Source organism: Peromyscus eremicus, chromosome 4, assembly GCF_949786415.1.
Source record: "Peromyscus eremicus chromosome 4, PerEre_H2_v1, whole genome shotgun sequence".
In the NCBI taxonomy this organism is placed as follows: Eukaryota; Metazoa; Chordata; class Mammalia; order Rodentia; family Cricetidae; genus Peromyscus; species Peromyscus eremicus.
The window spans coordinates 16103056-16123064 of record NC_081419.1 but is presented as its reverse complement, the minus strand read 5'-3'; the positions used below and the strand labels follow the sequence as shown (position 1 = coordinate 16123064).

Here is a 20009-nt window from a genome sequence, read left to right as displayed (position 1 = left end):
AGCAAGCTCACAGATGAGGACTCTCTGGCCACCTCATCTTTCAACATTCTTCACACTGTGTCTGCCTCAGGGCTCTGAGGTCTTGCCAGCCTTTCCTGTCTGTTTGTGATCTCTTCACAAGGCACTGCATTCTGGGTGTCCTCTTCTCTCACCTTCCCATCAATGTTGTCCCTTCGCTCCTATTTCTCTGGCTTTTTCCAAATCATGTGTAGAAAATCCTTCATGCACTTTGCCACCATCACAGCCTGGCTTGTCCCAGTCCCTGTACTGGAGGCTGTACCTGTATCTTCCCTTGTCTTGGGGCCAGAGCAGGGGAGGGGCGTTCAAGGGGTTTCCCCTCCCCTTACCCCAGTTGTGTGGCGACTAGTCAGTTCACCTGGGGGATCTATCAGGAAGGGCTGCCAACCCCCCTTCTGTAGTCAGGAAGACTATTTTTCACCCCTGAAGAGACAGACCCCTACTGTGCTGGCTAGTTTTATGTCAACTTGACATAAACTAGAGTCACTGGAAAGAAGGGAGCCTCAACTGAGAAAATGCCTCCATAAGATCCAGCTGTAGGCAAGCCTGTAGAACATTTCCTAATTAGTGATCAATGGGAGAGTGCCCAGCCCACTGTGGGTGGGGCAGTCCCTGGGCAGGAGGTATTGTGTTCTGTAAAAAAACAGATTGAATACTTACCTGGCAGGGGAGGTACCCTGAAGGTGGTTTTCCCAGGGTGAGGCTTATGCATTGCACTCTGGATGTACTGACCCTGTGATTTCCCCAAACGTGGAAAACTCAACTGCGTAATTTGTGGTAGTGGGAGACTGCATTCATTCTCTTCCCAGGAAAAAAGAAAAGAAAATAGGTTGAACAAGCCACGTGGAATAAGCTAATAAGCAGCACTCCTCCACGGCCTCTGCATCAGCTCCTGCCTCCAGTTATCTGCCCTGACTTCCTTCAATGATGAACAGTGATGTAGAAGTGTGAGCCAAACCAACCCTGTCCTCCCCAAGGTGCTTTTGGTCATGGTGTTTCATCACAGCAATAGTAACCCTAGCTAAGACAGAAGTTGGTACCAAGATTGCGGGGTCTTGCTGTGACAGACCTGACCATGTGCTTTGTGGAGGATTGTGGAAAGACTTTGGAACTTTGGGCTAGAAAAGTCATTGAGGGTTCAAAATTAGTGAGATGTTCTGTGGGAGGCTGGAAAATAAGAATGTTGAGAGCAGTGCAGGTGATGGAGGCCTGGCTTGTGAAGTTTCAGAGGGAAGCAAAGACTACTGAACCATTTGTGTGAAGCATCTGTGGTGTCTGGTCAGGTGTGGCTGAGAAATTAGCAGTAACTTAGAAGAGAGCAGCATCACTGAGGTTAAGTCTTCTGGAAAGTGTTTCCTAAGGGTCAGCACACAACTGTGTTCCAGAGGCAACTCAGGTCGTTCCTCATGCTGGCAGCCAAACTTGGTAGTATAAGAGTCAGCCAGGAGATACTGCTTTACAAGGCATGAAGGGGTCATAGTGAAGAGCTGAGGCTTGGCACAATGTGACAGGGCTGGAGTCCCTGAAGAGAGCCCAGGAGAGACTACTGATGGAAGTGCAGCAGAAGAGCCAGCCTTTGGAGATGCCAGCACCCTGGGATGACCACCAAGAACAGCAGCAGCAATGGAGTGGGGCCTGCTGGAGCCTACAAGACGAGCTGTGTGTTCTGCAGAGGATGGAGCCGCAGAAGTGACCCAAGCACTTCTGAGAAGCCCAGAAGTTTGTGAGTGGCTCCCAGACACTGGACATTCAGTTATTCACACAAATGGAGTTTCATTTTTCCTTTATTCAGACTACGACTGTACCCTAGTTCTTCCCTCTTGAAGTAAGAAAGTGTTTCACTTATTTTCTTACTTGGGGACGAAAAATAAAGGAAAAGTCGTGACTTAACAGTGATATGTTTGTGTATCAAGTTGACAAGGGGTCAATTGTGCTGGCTAGTTTTAGGTCAACTTGACACAAGCTAGAGTCACTGGAGAGAAGAGAGCCTCCACTGAGGAAATCCCTCCAAAAGATCAGGCTGAGGGCAACCCTGTACCTATAGGTCATCTTCTTAATTGTGATTGCTGGGGAAGCACCAAGCCCAATGTTGGTGAGGTCAAATCTGGGCTGGAGGTCCTGGGTTCCGTCAGACAGCAGGATGAGTAAGCTATGTTGAGTAACTCCATAAGCAGCATTCCTCAATGGCTTCTGCATCAGCTCCTGCCTCCAGGTGCCCACCCTGGTTGAGTTCCTGTCCTGAATTCTTTCAATGGTGAATACAGTGATTCTGAACTGTAATCGAAATAAACCCTTCACTCTCCAAGTTGTGTTGGTTATGGGGTTTCATTATAGCAGTACTAATCCTAACTATGACAACGGTCCTGCCAGCCTAGAGGCTTGGACCCTATGGCAGCCTGTGTTTTGTTTTTGTTTTGTTTAGTTTTTCACTATTTTTTTTATTTATTTGTATCTTTATGAGGCTGAAAAAATTTATATGCCTTATGTGCATGTCAAACCCTGTAGAGAGCAGAAGAGAATGTCAGGTATCCTGGTACTGGAGTTACAGGAGGTTGTGAGCCACCATATGGGTGCTAGGAAATGAACCCAGGTCGTCTGCAAGAGCATCTTTAAAGGGCTCTTAACTGCTGAGCCACCTTTCCAGATCTACCTCTGATTCTGTCCCATTGCCGATTGTGTGTACATGTGTGCCTGTGTGCACATGGGCTCACACAGGCCTGCTTGCTTGCTTCCTGTGTCTGACCCACCATTGTCCCACAGATGGTCAGGGGCTAGTGCACACACCTTGCCGAGGAGGGACACATCTTGAAGCACACATTTTGACAGTCACACAGCAGGCCCCACTTTCCTCTTTTTCCAAGATGAATCTAAGGTTCAGTGTCCTGCTCTGGGATTGAGGAAGGTTCCTGAGAATGGAGCACAAGATGGTCTGGCTTCGGTGGCCTCCTGTGTGTCAATGAGCATGTCAGCCAGCTGGATGACCACAGTGTGTGCAGGAGGGGTTCGATCCTGCTCTACTCACCCCCAGGGGCTCCTGACATGGGAGGTTGCACCTCTAACTCAGATTCACTTTCTTGCCAGGGCAAATCTGCAAGGAGCCCTGTCCCATCATCCTTTGAGCTATGAGTGTTCTCTAGCAACTTCCAACAATGATGACATTTTATTTGGTCCACTGAAGACCTGGCCATGATGAATGGCCAGGAAGGGACTGGTCAGTCCTCCTTGCCAAGTTCCCTGGGGACCCGGGGCTGAGCAGTATAAAGGGCAGCTGAGTGGGGCCCCAGCACAGCCTCCTCAGCCTGTCAAGTGACTTGTTGGGCACCTGTGAGCACAGACTGTGGAAATGAAGGCCCTGCTCCTGAGCTTTGGCCTGAGCCTTGTTGTGGCCCTGCAGGCCCAGGCTTACCCTGCTGTGGAAGAGAGTCATGATGTGAGGCTGAGATGGGCAGGGGCTTCAAGGGGGTTTATGACAGACAGGGGGTCTGAGGTTGACAGTTAGAGCCCCCATTCCTTCTTCATCTAAAGAGACATCATTTCAGAGTGAGGCTTGAAGCCCTACTCTGAGGGAATGTCAGACACAGCACAAGGAATCTGGTCAGATGGTTCTGGGTGCAGAGGGCTGGAGGAGGTCAGAGTCCAGAGTCCAGCTCTCTTCACTGTTCACTGGGAGTGCAGGGGTCTGAGATAGTGTCATAACTGCAAGGGTTGGAGACCACACTACTGTGGCCCTGGTAGAGCTAGTTTATTTAATGGGTTGATAGAAAGGGAGCCTGGAATATGTTTCACTTGTCCAGAACTTGGGAGCCAAGGTAGATTCAGGGGCTAAGGACTAGGGGCGGTCCTGGAGTCTACCTGAGTCCTGATGGGCAGGTGCCTTCTCCAGGTGTCAGGAACGTGGTATGTGAAAGCTACAGCATCTGACAAGAAGACTCCTAAAAAGATGCTCGGCTCTGTGTCTGTGACTCCCATGACCATCAAGACCCTGGAAGAGGGCAACCTCGAAGTCAAGTTCACTGTCCAGTGAGTGTGTGCCCGCTGAGATGGTAACATTCTTCTTGGCCTTTGATTCCCCACACAGGAGAGCTGGAGGCTGAGCTGGGGGCAACAGTACCACTGAGGGTGCCTCAGCTTAGAGAAGATCTCGTGATGGTGGGTGGTCCAGAGAAAATATCTCAGCTACAAGGGGCACCCATTTTCTATTCTGATGGGATATCCTTTGTCAGTGACCCAGGCCCTTGGAGAAGGGTTTCACTCTTAGACCCAGTGTGAACATGCAGTCTGGGCCTGTTCACCCTCCAATGTGAAATTCTGCTTGGGAGAGAGGCAGAGCCTGGGATTTCAGAGTGAATGAGAGTGTGTATGGGGCCCTATGGAGAAAGCTTATCAGGCTCCAAAGAGACAGCGAAATCCCAGCCTCTTCCCACCTGTGTGATCTACCACCTGTGTGGCCAATCACTGTGTGACCTGTCCTCTGTGTGACCTCTTCTCTGTGTAGACTCTCACCTGTGTGGTCTCACACCTGTGACCTCCCATCTGTGTGGCTTCTACCTTCATGTCTGATGTGACATTTGGGCTCCTGTCACCTTAGTGGCCCCTGGACAACATGGCCGTGTCTGTGCTGTCTTCACGGAATCTGACATTTGGGCAGACTCTGACCTGGCAGTTACCCTGGAGTCTGCCCTTTGTTCTTTTCCCCCAATCCCACTCACTGAAGAGTTCCCTCAACAGGCCGGGTGACACTGATGGTGGGGCTGGTCCCTAAATATCTCCAGAGACAGAGGCTGAGCCACAGGGGCCACACAGCATGGAGGCTAGGCAGGAAGGGCTTACTCCAGACAATGTCTGCAAACCAAGCATTCCAAGGTTGCAAGGGAGTGAGAAGAGGCCATCAGGGTACAGCCAGCAGGGGCATGACACAGAAGTAGGCCACTGTGGGAGCCAGGGGATTGGAACATGTGACTCAGGAGGCCTGCTGGAAACATGATTGGGACTCAGTGAAGCCTGCACTCCCATGGCCCTTTTGGAAGCAGGCACCTGTAGACCATGTTGTGGGTGCCGCCAGGAGGGAAGGTGTGTGGCTGGGTGATGTGTCTCACAGACCTTCTGTCTTCCAGGATTGCAGGAGAGTGCCGAGAGATGAGCGTTGTCCTAGAGAAGACAGATCAACCTGACAAATACACAGCCTGTGAGTCTCTGAGCCTGTGAGGGCTGAACCCAACCTCACATTGATACATGTGAGGCCAATGTAGCCATTCCAGGGTGCCCCGTGGACAGAGAACCTTTACTTCTTGTAACCCTGTTAATACTCAAGATCACTCCCAAGAGTTTTCCTTAGAGTTGGGAATAACTGCCACCAAACACTGCACTGTGTGTGGCAGATTTGTCCCTAGAAAAGAACTGGCTATTCTCTTAGTTAGGGTTACTGATACTGAGCTGCAACACCATGACAAAAAGGAAGTTGAGCAAGAAAGACCTTCGTTTGTTTATACTTCCACATCACTGTTCATCATCAAAAGAATCAGGACAGGAACTCACACAGGGCAGGAGACAGGAGCTGATGCAGAGGCCATGGAGGAGTGGTACTTACCATCTTGCTCTTCATGGCTTACTCAGCTTGCCTTTTCTTTTTTTGTTCCCCCCCCCCCCCGCCCCCCGAGACAGGGTTTCCCTGTGTAGCTTTGTGCCTTTTCCTGGAACTTGCTTTGTAGACCAGGCTGGCCTTGAACTCACAGGGATCCTCCTGCCTCTGCCTCCCAAGTGCTGGGATTAAAGGCGTGCGCCACCACCGCCAGGCTTGCTTTCTTATAAAGGCGTCTCCACTCACAATGGGCTGGGCCCTCCTCCATCAATCACTAATTAAGAAAATTCCCTACAAACTTGTCTGCAGCCTGATATTATGGAGGCATTTTCTCAATTGGATTTTCCTCCTTTAATGACTTTAGTTTGTGTCAAGTTGACATAAAACTAGTCAATATAACTGCACAGTGATGTCCCATTGGCTATGGCTGACCTCATGGAGGGAGTCAGGAATAGGCTATATCTGGCTCCAGAGGCAGACCCTCCTGTACGACACACAGAACTGGGACATGGCCATCTCCCATGTGTGTGGCTCCCATGGAAATGAAGGGTCCTTATAACTGAGGCTCTGGGATGGTGGAGAACCTGGGTCAGGCAGACCTGAATAACTGGGAGGTTACAGAGTTGAGAGGTGCCAGGCTGGATGCCAGGCCACCCTTGGATCCTTGCTCAAGGGTCAGGAGGCTTATTCTTAATCTGCATCACTGTACCTCCACAGTTGGGGGCACTCAGGTGCTCTACATCATACCATCTGCAGTGGAGGACCACTACTTCTTCTACTGGGAGAGCAACAAGCACAGGTTTCAGTTCCGAATTGCAAAACTCTTGGGTGAGTCCCATTGTTGTGAGGTGGACCAAGGGCTCATGGGGTGAAAGGGGCCTCACCACTGTGGGGTTCCAGCTGGAAGAAGGATGTGTATAGAAACAGGATTCAGCGTACAAAGGCCGGCCCCCATCACAGCTGGTGTCAGTGTCCTTGCCTGGAGATGAAGGCCCCAGAGTCTCCATGCTGTCTCCCTCAGCCAAGGGTGACATACTCCTCCAGAGTGAGGTTGGTCACTCTGTTCCCAGATGCCCTGAGAGGAACTCAGGAGAACTGAAGGCACAGTGCCCCTGTGTCCTCTAGGTCAGATGTATGGGGGAACACGTGTGGTGTTCTGGTTCTCCTTCCCCACCTGGGCTCTCTTCTCTCACTCAGGCCTCTGGGTCATGTCTCTGCATGGGTGGGCAATGTCTCCCTTTTCACCCCAAAATTGCTTAGTCCTCCTGGCTGGGAAGGATATTCTATCAGCTCCCCCAGCTCTGTCCCTGACCCCCTGTCCCTCCTGGTCTCGTCTGTAGGTAGAGACCCTGACATCAATCAGGAGGCCCTGGAAGATTTTCAGAATGCTCTAAGAGCTGGAGGCCTCAACGCAGAGAACATCTTCATCCCCATGCAGAGTGGTAGGAAGCAAGCTGCCTTGTTCTCCCGCCCCATGAAGGGAAGGCAGCCAGTCACTCAGGACAACAGACTGTCTCTCATCCAGCTTTGTCCTTTAGGGGTGGGGGTCATGCTGGCTGATGGAGGGGCCTTGGCTTTCTGACTGAATTCCCTGGGTCTTCTGAATCATGTTTTTTCTTTCTTGGACAGAAACCTGCCCTCTAGGAAGCAATTAGGGTAAGTGGCCAGTTTTGGGGGACACTTGAGGAAATCCTGGTTCTGGGGTCCACAGGGCTTCAGGACACTCTGTGTTCTAACCTTTTCCTACCTGTGAAGACAGGTACAGCCTGTGCTACCGGAAGGCACTCTACCTGTGGGTACTTGTTCAGGGCTCCTTCGTGGGTGTTGTTTCCTGAAGATCAGGCATCTGCCCTTGCTGACACTCTGCAGCTGGTTTGCAGCTGGAGAGAATGTCCTCTGTGTGTACCCCTGCAGCTCTCTGCAGAAGGGAAACTCCTCCTGTGCCCCTCCCTTCCTCTCAGTTACCACGTTGACTCCATTGATGGCATGGATTGCTTTAAAGGATGTGGCAGCCATGCCTGGGGTCCAGCAGCCTTCCTAGGTTCCTCTTTGCTGTGTGATGCTTGGGAGATCTAGTTCTGAGACCTGCCCAAGGTGAACTGGCCAGGTGTGGGCAGAGCCTGGGTCCAACAGCATCTTTGTCCTCCCTTGGCCATGCTGTTGCCCTGAAGTCACCTGTCCCCTCTTCACACATGGGCATGGAGAATGTGGGGACTCAGTTTGCAGGGGGGTGGGGTTGAATGACCTTTGTCCTGTTTAGATCTGGTGGGTGGAGCTCCTGCCATCCCAACATTTTTCCCCTGAATGAATCATTTGGCTCCACTGACTCCTCCTTCCACAGCAGGAGACGCATGGGTCCAGGCCTGCCTCAGAGCATTGCTCCACCCTGACCATCTGAGCACAGGACACAGAAGGAGCTCTCTCACTCCCCCTTCTGGCTTCACCCACCCCTTCCCTCTGTCCCTCACTGCCCTGCTTTCATTAAAGAATTTCATCATTCCCTGGTGTCTCTGCATGTCTTGGGTGGTGAGGGAACTAGTCAGGGTGCTCTCACATATCCTAGGGCCTTGGGTGCTGTTTTTGAGAAGGAGGGGTAGAAAAGAGGCTAGGATGGATGGGTGCTCCCAGCTTCTTGTTGGTTCTCATGGTTTTTTTTTCTGGGCAAAGGCCACAAAGGTCCTGGTGCAGGGGTGAAAAGCTGTTGTACCCCGGGTTCCTCTAGGAACTTCTGCTTATGTCCTCTCAAAGCCAGGTGGTGGGTGTGGTGGGGAGAGTGTGAGGATGAGTGTATGGGGCTCCAGGCCAGAAGTGAGGTCCCAGGAGAGCTTACTGGCAAGTGATGATCAATTAGTTACCATGACAGTAGTTGGGGGTGGGGGTAATCCATTAGGATACTGGCTAATGATAGACAGGAGGACACTGGGAACTAACTCCTCCTGAAGAGTGAACAGTGCCGTTACTAGTCTCTGCTCTGTTCCTGGACATTACCCTATGTATCTGGAGATAGCCCATTGCTGGGGGCCCTGCTGGTCGGACATTGCAGTTTGCCTGGCTTGGCTGCTATCTCTGAGCTTGATAATGTGGAGGACTTCCTGCCCCTGGCACGAGGTGCTCTGTTCTCTACCTGACCTTATTTGGAGACTGTCTCTAGGCCCGGATACCTGACTTATCTCTAGTACGACACTTGACACAGTACGCTGCAGAGGCTTTCCCCTGTGCCTATATAGTAATTAGACACTGTGCTAGGAGCATTATGATAGGACTGTGATAACTAAGACTTGTACTAGGAGCTTTATGATAGGAGCGTGCTGTTTAATGCAAATGAGGTGATTCCCCTACTACTGTCCCCGTCCTATATATTCCCTAGACTCTGAACAAAGCTGAGCTGTCTCACTGGAGCAGTCTACCAGAAGACAATTTCCATTGTTATCACGGGCCATACAAAGCTCTCTGCCGCCACTTCTGCCCCTTTGTCCTGGAGGACTGATGGTCAATATACCGGGAGGGAAAAGGGGACACTACAGCCCATCTCCAGGGAATTTCATGCCAGCACATTCTAATGTCATGAGTGTATTTCCCCAAATCACCCTGAGGGTTGCACTGAGTAGTATGGAAAACCAACGTGATGAGGAGTTCTTTTCTCCCAGGGGAGGCAGGAATCAACCAAACTTCCTTGAGTACCAGGATAACTCCATCATAACCTTGCACTTCCTGGGCCCCATGGATATTGGCAGGTTTGGTACAGGATGTCAGGCCTCCTAGGGACACTGGAGGTAGCATGTGCAGACTTCTTGGGCCATGAAATCTGTTTCTTCTCTGAGGAGGGTCCTGAAGTCCCCCATAGCCAGTGGGTTCCTGCTGTTTTACATGCACCTGCCATTCTGTGGAGGCATCATGTACCTGGCCATTGCTAGCTCTGTCTTTCTGTAATGATTATTCTCTTTTCTCTCAACACCTCTGACGATCAAGATGGTCTCCTAGCAGGTGTAATCAGAGGGAAGTCATCTGGCTTGCAGGCACGTGCTCTGGGCATCCTGGGCCTGCTATGGTTTGTCTATTGGCATCATCTTTCCTTTGAGCAGCAGGGCCTCTGATAGTCTATCTGTCCAACATCTGTAGACAATGGACTGTACTGGACAGAACTGAAGTCTGGGGTCTGTTATGGGGATGGGCTTTGAAATGATGGATCTGATGAATTTGCTTTGACTTAGAGGCTGGGTTGTTTCTGGGCTTGGTGCCAGGTCCTCCAGAAGAGGCTGGACCCAAGACTGACCTGGAAAGTTGCAATTTGGAAGAGATCAGAGATTTTGTTGTTGTTGTTTTCTGTTTGCTTTTTTGAGACAGGGTTCTTCTGTGTCACCCTGGGTGTTCTGGAACTTGCTCTGTAGACCAGGCTGGCCTCAAACTGGCAGAGAGCCACCTGCTTTTCCTCCAGAGTGCTGGCATTAAAGGCATGTGCCACCACACCTAGCTGAGATCAGATATTTTATTTTTTTTATGTGCTTTGTTGTTTGTCCTTCATGGTGTATGTCTGTGAGGGTATAAGATCCCCTGGAATTGTTACAGACAGTTGTGAGTTGCCCTGTGGGTGCTGGGAATTGAACCTGGGCCCTTTGGAAGACCACTCAGTGCTTTTACCTACTTAACCATCTCTCCAGCCCCTGAGATCAGAGATCCTTAATGAACTCTTCCCAAAAGAAACTTCTACACAAAGACTTCCACAGCATAAGACCAGTGAGGGCCCCAAAATGCCATAGATTCCTCTAACATAGATGGCTTCCGAAGTGGTTCTGAGAAGCACCCATGGATGCCACATTCCTGTCCAGCACCTTTGCTGGCCTCTTTATTTCTCCCAAAAGACCCTCAGAAGATAACCAATGGTGATCAGAGCACAGACTTTCTTCTAAATGCATCTGGCTGACTTGTGCCAGCCAACTGATTCAATCCCTCCACTTTCTAGGAACTTTGCTTGTCCTGAGACCTTGAAGTCCCCTCCTGCTCAATCTGTGGGCTATGGTGGCAGCACTGCCTTCTCTGTGCTCTCTTTCAGCCTGTGTGTTTAGTCATGGACCCTCCTCAGCACCCAGAACCCCTACTGCTCTTTCTCATAGAGGGCTTCAGTTCAGGGCTGCTGGGTGTTCATGAGCACTAGGATCCAACTCATAGGCTAGAAATGACCAGAGCTGAGGCTCACCTATGGAGGGTCATCAGTTTCACCCCAACATTTCTTCTAGAATCAGCTGTGATTGTGCCCAGCCACAGTAAGGATGATATCCATTTCCACCAAAGAATGACAATGACCAAGGCATCTTCAAGACCCTCGGGCCACCTTCCCTTCTCCTTCTAGGATCCAGCTCAGCTGACATGCTCCCCACCTCCTGCCTTCTCCCTCTCTCATACATCCCAGCTCTTTCTCCCTTTAGCTCCATAGCCTCCAACCCTTGGGTCAGAACTTCATTCTTTTTATGGCTGAGCATTATTCCACTGCACGGATTAGCTACAATTTGTGTGATAGATGACACTGGGACTGTTTCTGAACAGAGGAACCCTCAATAAACCCTACATCTTCACTTTTACTTTGTTTTATTTTGCATGATTTAGAAAAAGTCATTTTGGAGGTAATACAGCTGAAAAATACATCATTGTCTCCATGTAGCTCTGCTATGTACACTGATAGTTGGTGCCAGGATCTGATAGAACAGTCACAGACACAAAGCCACACATCACAAGGAAGACAGGCAAGCCTCCTTTATTGGCAGTTCAGTGTGAGCTGACCAATTTCAGCCTGAGCTGAAGGTATAACCCTGTAACTGGGAGCGATCTATCTGTTGGTGGCTTAGGTTCTGGGTTTGAGGCTAGGCATGTTCTTCTCTGAGAGCATTCTCTCTTGGGACAAAGCTTCCTCACAGTCAAATGAGTCAGGATGGCTAATTACAATACTTAGTACTTAGTCCATTCAGCTCCATGCACACAAAGTGATGCAAATCATGGTGGGGTCTTCGTGCAGTGAGAGCAGGCAGGTTCTGCCTCCTGGGTCACGGTAAGGACAAAGCAGCTGCAGGCAAGCCCAGAGCACAGCACATCCATGGAGACCATGCAGCTGCTCCTGCTGCTCAAAGGACTGAGAGAGGAAAGCAATGGCCTCTGAGGACTCCCGGCAGCTCCAAGGAGCTGGGGAAGACTGGGGGTAGGACCTGGGTTTCTGAGTCAGGACAGAGTGAGCACCACAGACAGCTGACAGGAGTCACAGCTGGATGTCAGTGAGCTGCCCTGCCTTACCTTCTTGCTGAAGTCTGCATAGAGGGACACTCCACCAAGCAGCCCACGAGGTATGGTGTCTGCCTGTCCTCTGAGGAGGATCCAGAGGCTGAGGAATGGCTTAGGGAGGCTGCTCTGACACCACAAGCCAACTTCCCTGTTTCTTAGCTTCTCAGCTTTTTTGTCTTTCTTCAAAAGTGTTCTGTTGTGAATTTTTATTTTAACGCAAGGCTCAAGAAACCCACGAATTGTTCAAGAAATGTTTCATTTTTTACCTTGTCCAGTTTAATGGAACAAGATTAAGGTCTGGGCTGCATCTCAATTATCTGCAGGACAGGGAGGTTCAGTTGGCACTTAGCAGAGTGGTCTTGGTCTGGGAACTGTTCTCTCTGGCCATATCATATCTACCATTTTTATAGGACCAGCTGTGTCTGCTTGCTATAGATACTCATCTGGACTCAGAGAATGCATCAGTTGTAGCTCTGAACCTATCTTTGTGTTCCTCTCTCCTCCTGGTGGACCCTGAACACACTGGGAGGAAGTAAAGGTTTATTACATGGTGTATTCTGGGGCTGTAGCCACTGTTTTAAGCATCAGGTAGAAGGGTTAGGTTCATCCTATGTCAGTTCCTGTAGATGGGAACAGGGAAGGATGGGGCAGATGTCTAAGAGACAATCATCCTCTTGTCCTGTGTTCTAGGAAATCTACTGGATGTATTGGGTTCAAGCTGATCTTGGATGAATTCAAAGAATGTTGCTAGAGTTTTCCCCAGTCCTGCTTGGCCCATGGTCAGAACAAGTCTCTCTCACCTGCCAGGCCTGAAGCTGTTCAAACCCAACCAAATAAACACACAGAGACTTATATTTCTTATAAACTGTATGGCTGTGGCAGGCTTCTTGCTAACTGTTCTTCTATCTTAAATTTACCCATTTCTATAAATCTATACCTTGCCACATGGCTCATGGCTTACCAGCATTTTACATGTTGCTACTCATGGTGGCAGCTGGCAGCATCTCTCTTTCCCAGCCTTCCTTTTCCCAGAATTCTCCTCTCTCCTTTTCCCGCCTATACTTCCTGCCTGGCTACTGGCCAATCAGTGTTTTATTTATTAACCAATCAGAGCAACACATTTAACATGCAGAACATCCCACAGCAAAAGAACATTAGGGTATCTTCCATGCCTGTAAGTGCTCAGGTGAAGGATTTTCCTTTTAACTGAGCCTTCAGAGAGACAGGGGAATACCATACAGCAAAATTTCTGTCATTGTGTATAGGGCTGAAATGCTTTGTCATCATCAGGTTCCTATTTTGGGAGAAGGTCTCTGTTGATTACTTCATGATCAGGATGGACAGGACCACCTTTGAGATGATGCTGCTCATGGGTATGTCCTGCTCTGCCTGAGTTTGTGGGAGCTGGGCATGAAGTTCTTGGGCAGTGGGTACAGAGTGAGTTACTATTTCCTGTTCCCCTTGCTCTAGTTCCCACCCTGGGATCCATGCCTAAGATTCCTGGGCTCTTTGGAAGAGGGATCTGTAAGCTCTCTGGAGTCCTCAACTATGGTATGATCACTCCTGAAGCCTGAGGCTCACAACCACTCTGGACTCATCCAACCCCAGCCCCTCCCTTCCTTTCCTACTCACCCTTTGTCATGGTTCTGCTCTGAGTAGACATCTGGTTAGGAACATCTAGAGACCTGTGCTGCTGCCATGTAGTAGGGGTGGGATCCTGGTATCCAGAGTGTGGAGGCCAGAGCACTACAACACATTGTCAAGTATAAGATGTTCCTCTCTGACCAGACAGGTCTGAGGCCTACAATTCACCATCCTATCAAAGGAAAATGGCAAGGTTGTGGAGATGGCTCAGTCAGATGAGCTTGCTCCTCTAGCATGAGGGCCTGCCTTCAGTAAAAAGCAAGCTGCAGTAAGACACCTGTAATCTGATCACTGGGGACTCAGGAGCAGGAGGATCCTGGGAGGTGTGGTGCACTGGGCAGCTAGCCTAGCTGAATCGAGCTCCAGGCTTAATGAGAGGCTAACATGTAAGAGCAATTGAGGAACTCATGTGATCTCGGCCTCTTGCTTCCACGTGCACAAGCACACCCGTACATGATCACATCACACATACAAATGCACATGTCAACATAGCAAGCACATCCAGCATACACACAGACACATAAAAATTTAAAAAAAAAAAAAGAATTTTTTAAAAAAAGAGCTTGTGTGGTGACACAGTGGATAAATGTATTTGATGCCAAATCTGAACACTATGTTCCTTGGGATCCATGTGGTGCAAGGAGAGAACTCACTCCTGCAAGTTGTCCTCTGACCCTCACACGTACACACTCTCACACACACACACACACACACACACACACGCACACACACAAGCTAGCATAAGCTTGTGTATACTTAGCTAAGATAGAGACTGTCAGTCACATTCTGGGCACATCAGTGTCTCTGTCCAGAGTCCAGGCTGTCTCCATTTTCACAGGGCAGCTCTGTACACTGTGGTACCCAGGAGAACACATGGCTCCAAAGTCTCCAGATGCTGCCATCACCAGCCTCTGGGAGCCACGTGTCCATCCTGAGCCCTGTAGCTCTCACTACACTTCTCACCTCTGCCAGCATTCTCCAGCAGCTCTGCTCCCAAGTCTGGCACAAGTCACCACAGACCCATTTTCTCTGTTTGTCTACATTTGAGGCAGAAATGTCATATACATCTACAAACTACCAGTGAAGGACCACTACATCTTCTACAGTAGACATTATTTGAGAGGCAAATCTACATGGAAGAGTTCAATCCAAGGGGTGGAATTTCAAGGGGCGGATCAGAATATTAACACCACCCCCTTCAGCAGTGGCAGAAAACCACAGAAGCTTCTTGGTTCCCAGGGCAGAGGGCAGCAGGCTCAGCCCCGAGGTCAGTAAGAGTAGCTTCTTGGTTCCCGGGTCAGCTTCTGGTTTCCTTATCGCCACTAAGGCTTACCTTGTACAAGGTAGATCTGAAAGCTGGAGCCTCCCACGCTGGTCTAAACAAACATTTCCCTCCCTGCCCTCTGGGTGCTATCATCATGGTGTGTGGATAGAAGAGAATGGAAGGTGTTAAATATCAAAATTAGCTTTCATGGGTGCTTTTGTGCATTAAGGAACCTTGTCCAAGGGAGAACATTATCGGAGAGGAAAGTGCACCACCCAGGGATCTGGAGCCAGCCAGATAGTAAGGACTCCTTGTGTTCCTGCCCTCTCAGAAGCCCCCACACTCAACCCTGGTCCTGAGGTGTTCCCTGAGGCCCAATTCCCACCTAAATCAAAGTTTCCACACCTCCCCACCCTCCCTAGACCTTCTAGCACTATGCATATTTGTCCAGCCCCTCTCCAACCGCGCCCTCCCCCCCCCCCCCCCCCGTGTCTGACATGGCCCAGCACCCTAGCTCCTCTGTCCTCTGTCCATTACTGAGGACTCCGAAGACCTTGCTGGCTGTTTCTACCCATAGTCCTGCTTCCCACCAGCCTTCAGCCTGCCCCTTATAACATCCTAGAAGCCTCCTTCTCCCAGGACAACCTCCTCTTTCTTCCTTTCCTCCTACTTCCTCCAAGTACTGGGAGGGTCCAAAAGATGGGCCACTCACTGAGCCCCCCATTGTTCTCTGGTTCCCCTCCTTCATCCTGCTTCCTGCTCCTTGACTTTATGCCATGGGGCAACTCCATTTTCTTGTACCTTTGCACCTGTGAGAATGCAGGACATGTGTGTGCCTGTGTACCTATGTGTGTATGCATATGTGAACATGCATATGTGTGTGCAGTCTGTCTCTGTGTACTTAACTAAATGTTGGTGTTTCTGTACATGTGTGTGAGTAAATCCATCTGTGCTTTATGGCTGTCCCTGTGTCTCTATATGCATGTATCTCTCCACATGTATACTTACGCTTAGTTGTCAATATCTACGTACACATATGTGCCTAGAGTGCTAGTGTGTGTGTGTGTGTATACATGCATGTGTGTGCAATCATATAATTGTGCATGTCTATGTGTGTATGCACACTGTGCCTGTCAGACATATTGTAGAGGTATATTCTAGAACAACCCCTCTACACTGCAGCTCTTATTCCATGGAAGGATGACTCTACACCCCCCAGGCCTAGAACATTGCTTGACCCTTTTGTTTGAGTTCTATCTCTGTTACTGTGATAAAACACTCTGACCATAAGCATTGGGGGAGAAAAGGGTTTATTTGGCTTACACTCCAAGGCCACAGGCCATCATTGAGGACGTCAAGGCAGGAACTCAAGTAGACACTTGAACCGAAACCATAGAGAAAATTTGCTTGCTGGCTCACACAGGCTCATGCTTATCAAGCACTCTTAGGTAACCCAGGATCACCTCTCTAGAGGATGATGCCACCCACTTAGGGCTGGCCCCTCCTATATCAATTAGCAATTGAGACACTCCCCACAGACATGCCCACAGGCCAATGTGGGCAATCTGCCGATTAGAACATCCTCTTCAGAGGACCCTAGGCTATGTCCAGTGGACAGTTAAAGCTAAGTAGGACACCTTACCGTGCTTCTTCCCTGCTTGGAGTATGTACACCACACAGGGTCATGACAGCTCAGGAGCCACTTCTTAGGAGATCTTCGGGATGCACTATGCATCACTGGGAGGGAAAAGGATGTCTGCTTTGAGAAACTTGCTGGGCATGCTCACTTGAGACCCTGGAAACTTTTATAGAAAGACTCTGGTTAGAGTCAGAAGCACGGCCTATGCAGCCACTCCTACCCAGACCAGGGCCAAGCACAGCAATGGCAGTACTAGAACGAACATGGTGGATTGCCAGAGGGAGCTTGCATCTGATAAATGCCCTAACCAAAAAACAAGGGCTTGGATTCAGAATGCTTCTTCCCTTTCATATTTTTCCAGAAATGAATTTCCTCCATACAATCAGAATAATTTTTCAAAAGACACCCAAGTCCTTGTCCCAGAGCCTGCAGGTAGCTGATACTGGGGAACTCCCCCCGGCCCCCCCCCCCCCGCCACGAATCTCCCATCAAAGGTCAAATAAAACTGGAGTGGTGGCCACTTTCCAGCCCTGGAATCCTCCAAGGCCATGAACTGACATGGCGGTCATTCCCCTCATCTCAATTGTTCAAGCAAATGAATGGCTCTTGTGGGGTAGGTGAAAGGATAAAAAAGTGGGTTCCTTTTGGTGGGCCCTGCCACGGTATGCCACTAAACAAACACGCCACATGCAACAGAGTTAGGGCAAGAGGCTTATTGGGGGGTGGGGGAGGGAGAGAGTGAAATAGCAAAAGGCCATGTCAGAGTGGGGACATGAGAGAAGTGTGCAGACAGACAGATAGGCAGACAAACAGAGAGAACAAGGAAGAGACAAGAGGAAGAAGAGAGACAAGAGAGGTAAGAGAGGAAAGAAGAGGGAAGAGAGTGAGCTGTGCCTGGCGGGCACAGCTCTGCATCTCAGAAGTTGCATACATGGGATACATTCTAAAAGAAGGTGAGAGATGATTAACACATGCCGAGAAACAGACTATCCTTGGTATCCCAACCCCTGAAACCCAGAGGCGGGTCCAAGAATTTCTAGGCTCAGCTGAATTCTGCTGACTCTGGATACCAGGAATTGCTGAAATGGCCAAACCCCTATGTGAGGCCACTCGTGGGACTGAAGAGTCCTTTCTCTGGACTGAGACCCAAGAAGGGGCCTTTAGAACCATAAAAGGAGCTCTACTAAAGGCCCCCACCCTAGCTCTATCAGACATAAAAAGCTAAAGGGATCCTGACTCAAAGTCTTGGACCCTGGAAGCAGCTGGTGTGCTATTTATCCAAACAGCTGGATCCTGTGGCCTCTGCGTGACCTGGATGCTTCCATATTATCACACCCACAGCCCTCTTGGTCAAGGATGCTGACAAATTAACTCTGGGACAGCCTCTAATCATACCCATCCCCCACTTGATAGAGGGGGTTCTCAAAACCCCCCAATCGGTGGATGACAAACACCAGATTGACACACTACCAGGCATTGCTCCTCAATCCCCTTCATATTAGGTTCCACCCACATACCTCACTCAACCTGGTGACCTTGCTGCCTAATACAGACTCAGATACCATCCATGACCACACAGAGATCCTGCAGCAAGCACATGGGATCTGACCAGACTTGACTGACATCCCTTGACAGGACTCAGACCTCATATACTTCATGGACAGATGCAGTTTTGCCCAATAAGGAACCACATGTGCAGGGACAGCAATAGTTACCCCATCTGAGACCATCTGGGCCACTGCCTTGCCCACAGGCACCTCAGCACAAAAGGCTGACCAAAGCCTTAAATTAAGAGAAGACAGGACTGTTAATGTCTATACAGATAGCTGTCACACTTTTGCAATGCCACATGTACATAGGGCCATGTACAGGGAAAGGGGCTTACTAACTACTGAAGGAAGAACTATTAAAAATAAACAAGAAATCTTAGATCTGCTGTCTGCCCTATGGCTTCAAAAAGACTAGCCATCATCCATTGCCCAGGATGTCAAAAAGAAAATTCGGGTTGGGGATTTAGCTCAGTGGTAGAGCGCCCTGGGTTCCATCCTCAGCTCAAATAAATAAATAAATAAATAAATAAATAAATAAATAAATACATAAATACATAAATACATAAATAAAATAAGAAAATTCCTTTGAAGCCCAGGGCAATAGAAAAGCAGATCAGGCCACCAAGGAGGCTTACTGATAACACTCCCAGACCCTATGTTGCCTGAGATGCTGGGTATTCTGCCCAAGATGATAAAGACTTTGTCTCTTTACCTAAAACACAGGTTTAAAACAGATAGAGGTATACTTCGGATGAAAGACGCATCCTACCAGCTGAGTTGGCCAAGTCCTTGATCTACCAGATCCACATGGGAATGTACTTAGGCCAAAGGAAATTAAAGGAACTCCTGAGACACTCAAGATTCAAATTTTTCAGCATAAATCAATTGGTGGAGGACTGTGTGACTTAATGCCTCCCTTGTCAGGCTACTAACCCACAAAAGAAGGGGGCCTCTCAAAGTAAAAGGGAAAGAGGAACTCCCCCTGGAGTCCACTGGGAGATAGACTTCACTGAGACAAGATCTGGCAAATATGATACAAATACCTCCTAGTTTTTGTAGGTATTTTTTCAGAGTGGGTAGAAGCTTTCTCCAATAAAAAAGAGACAGCATCCATGGTAATCAAGAAAATCGACGAACTCCTCCCAATGTATGGACTTCCTTCGATAATAGGGTCAGAAAATGGACCAGCTTTCATCTCTAAGTAACACAAGACTTAATTAAAATATTGGGGACTAATTGGAAATTACATTGTGCATACCACCCACAGAGTTCAGGACAGATAGAAGGAACAAATCAGACCCTAAAAGAGACTGTGACTTAATTAACCCTAGAAACTGGTGATGACTAGACAGCCCTCCTACCCTTTCCCATGTTCTGGATATAGAACACTTCTTCCATTGTGGGTTAATGCCCTATGAAATCATTTTGGCAGACCCCTCCCTTGATCCTCAGACTTCCCTCAGAGGTTATGGCTAAAATATCTGAATATAAGTTTCTTAAGTTCATTCAGGCTCTCCAGACAGTCCAGGACATTTTCCCACTCCTGACACATGTCTATGAGCTGCCACCTGCCAAGTCACATAACCATAAACCAAGAGAGCTCATCTGGGTCCAGAGACATCACAAGGAGGCCCTTGGACCATGCTGGAAGGACCCACACACAGTGATCTTAACCACCCCAACTGCTGTAAAAGTGGATGTGATCAAGACATAGATTCATCACTCTCATCTCAAGCCTGTTCCTGACGGCTGAGCAGATGACCCTGACAACAAATGGAAAGTCTTCCAACACCCAACAAACCCCTTAAGGCTAAGACTAAAAGGTCCTGCCCTTACTTTTATTTGTTTCTGGCTCACCTTTCCACTGGCAAAATTAACCCCCAGCCCCCACCAATTACAGACTGTTAGCTGGGTTCTTTCTGATGCTGGTGATGGCACCTGTAAGTATATTCCCAGTGAGTCTTGGAGGTGTCATGGATCCAACCCACCTGCACCATGAAGTCCTCTGCTTGCTTGGCCATTCTGCCTTTCCCTGCTTGTACCCTCTGC

At 49.1% G+C, this 20009-nt stretch overlaps 1 protein-coding gene and 1 non-coding gene across 2 annotated transcripts; both read left to right on the top strand.

Annotated features, from left to right (window-relative positions):
* Window positions 1–670: 670 nt before the first annotated feature.
* Window positions 671–827, top strand: LOC131910195 (U1 spliceosomal RNA). Its single transcript, XR_009379051.1, has one exon. It is a non-coding gene; the product is annotated as a U1 spliceosomal RNA (small nuclear RNA).
* A 3053-nt stretch (window positions 828–3880) lies between these two features.
* LOC131907693 (von Ebner gland protein 1-like) lies at window positions 3881–8046 on the top strand. Its single transcript, XM_059258814.1, has 6 exons — window positions 3881–4038; window positions 5133–5203; window positions 6314–6424; window positions 6937–7038; window positions 7226–7252; window positions 7941–8046. The coding sequence occupies exons 1-5, from the start codon at window positions 3881–3883 to the stop codon at window positions 7249–7251; spliced, it is 468 nt and encodes a 155-aa protein (XP_059114797.1). The 3' UTR covers window position 7252; window positions 7941–8046.
* The last annotated feature ends 11963 nt before the right edge of the window (window positions 8047–20009 follow it).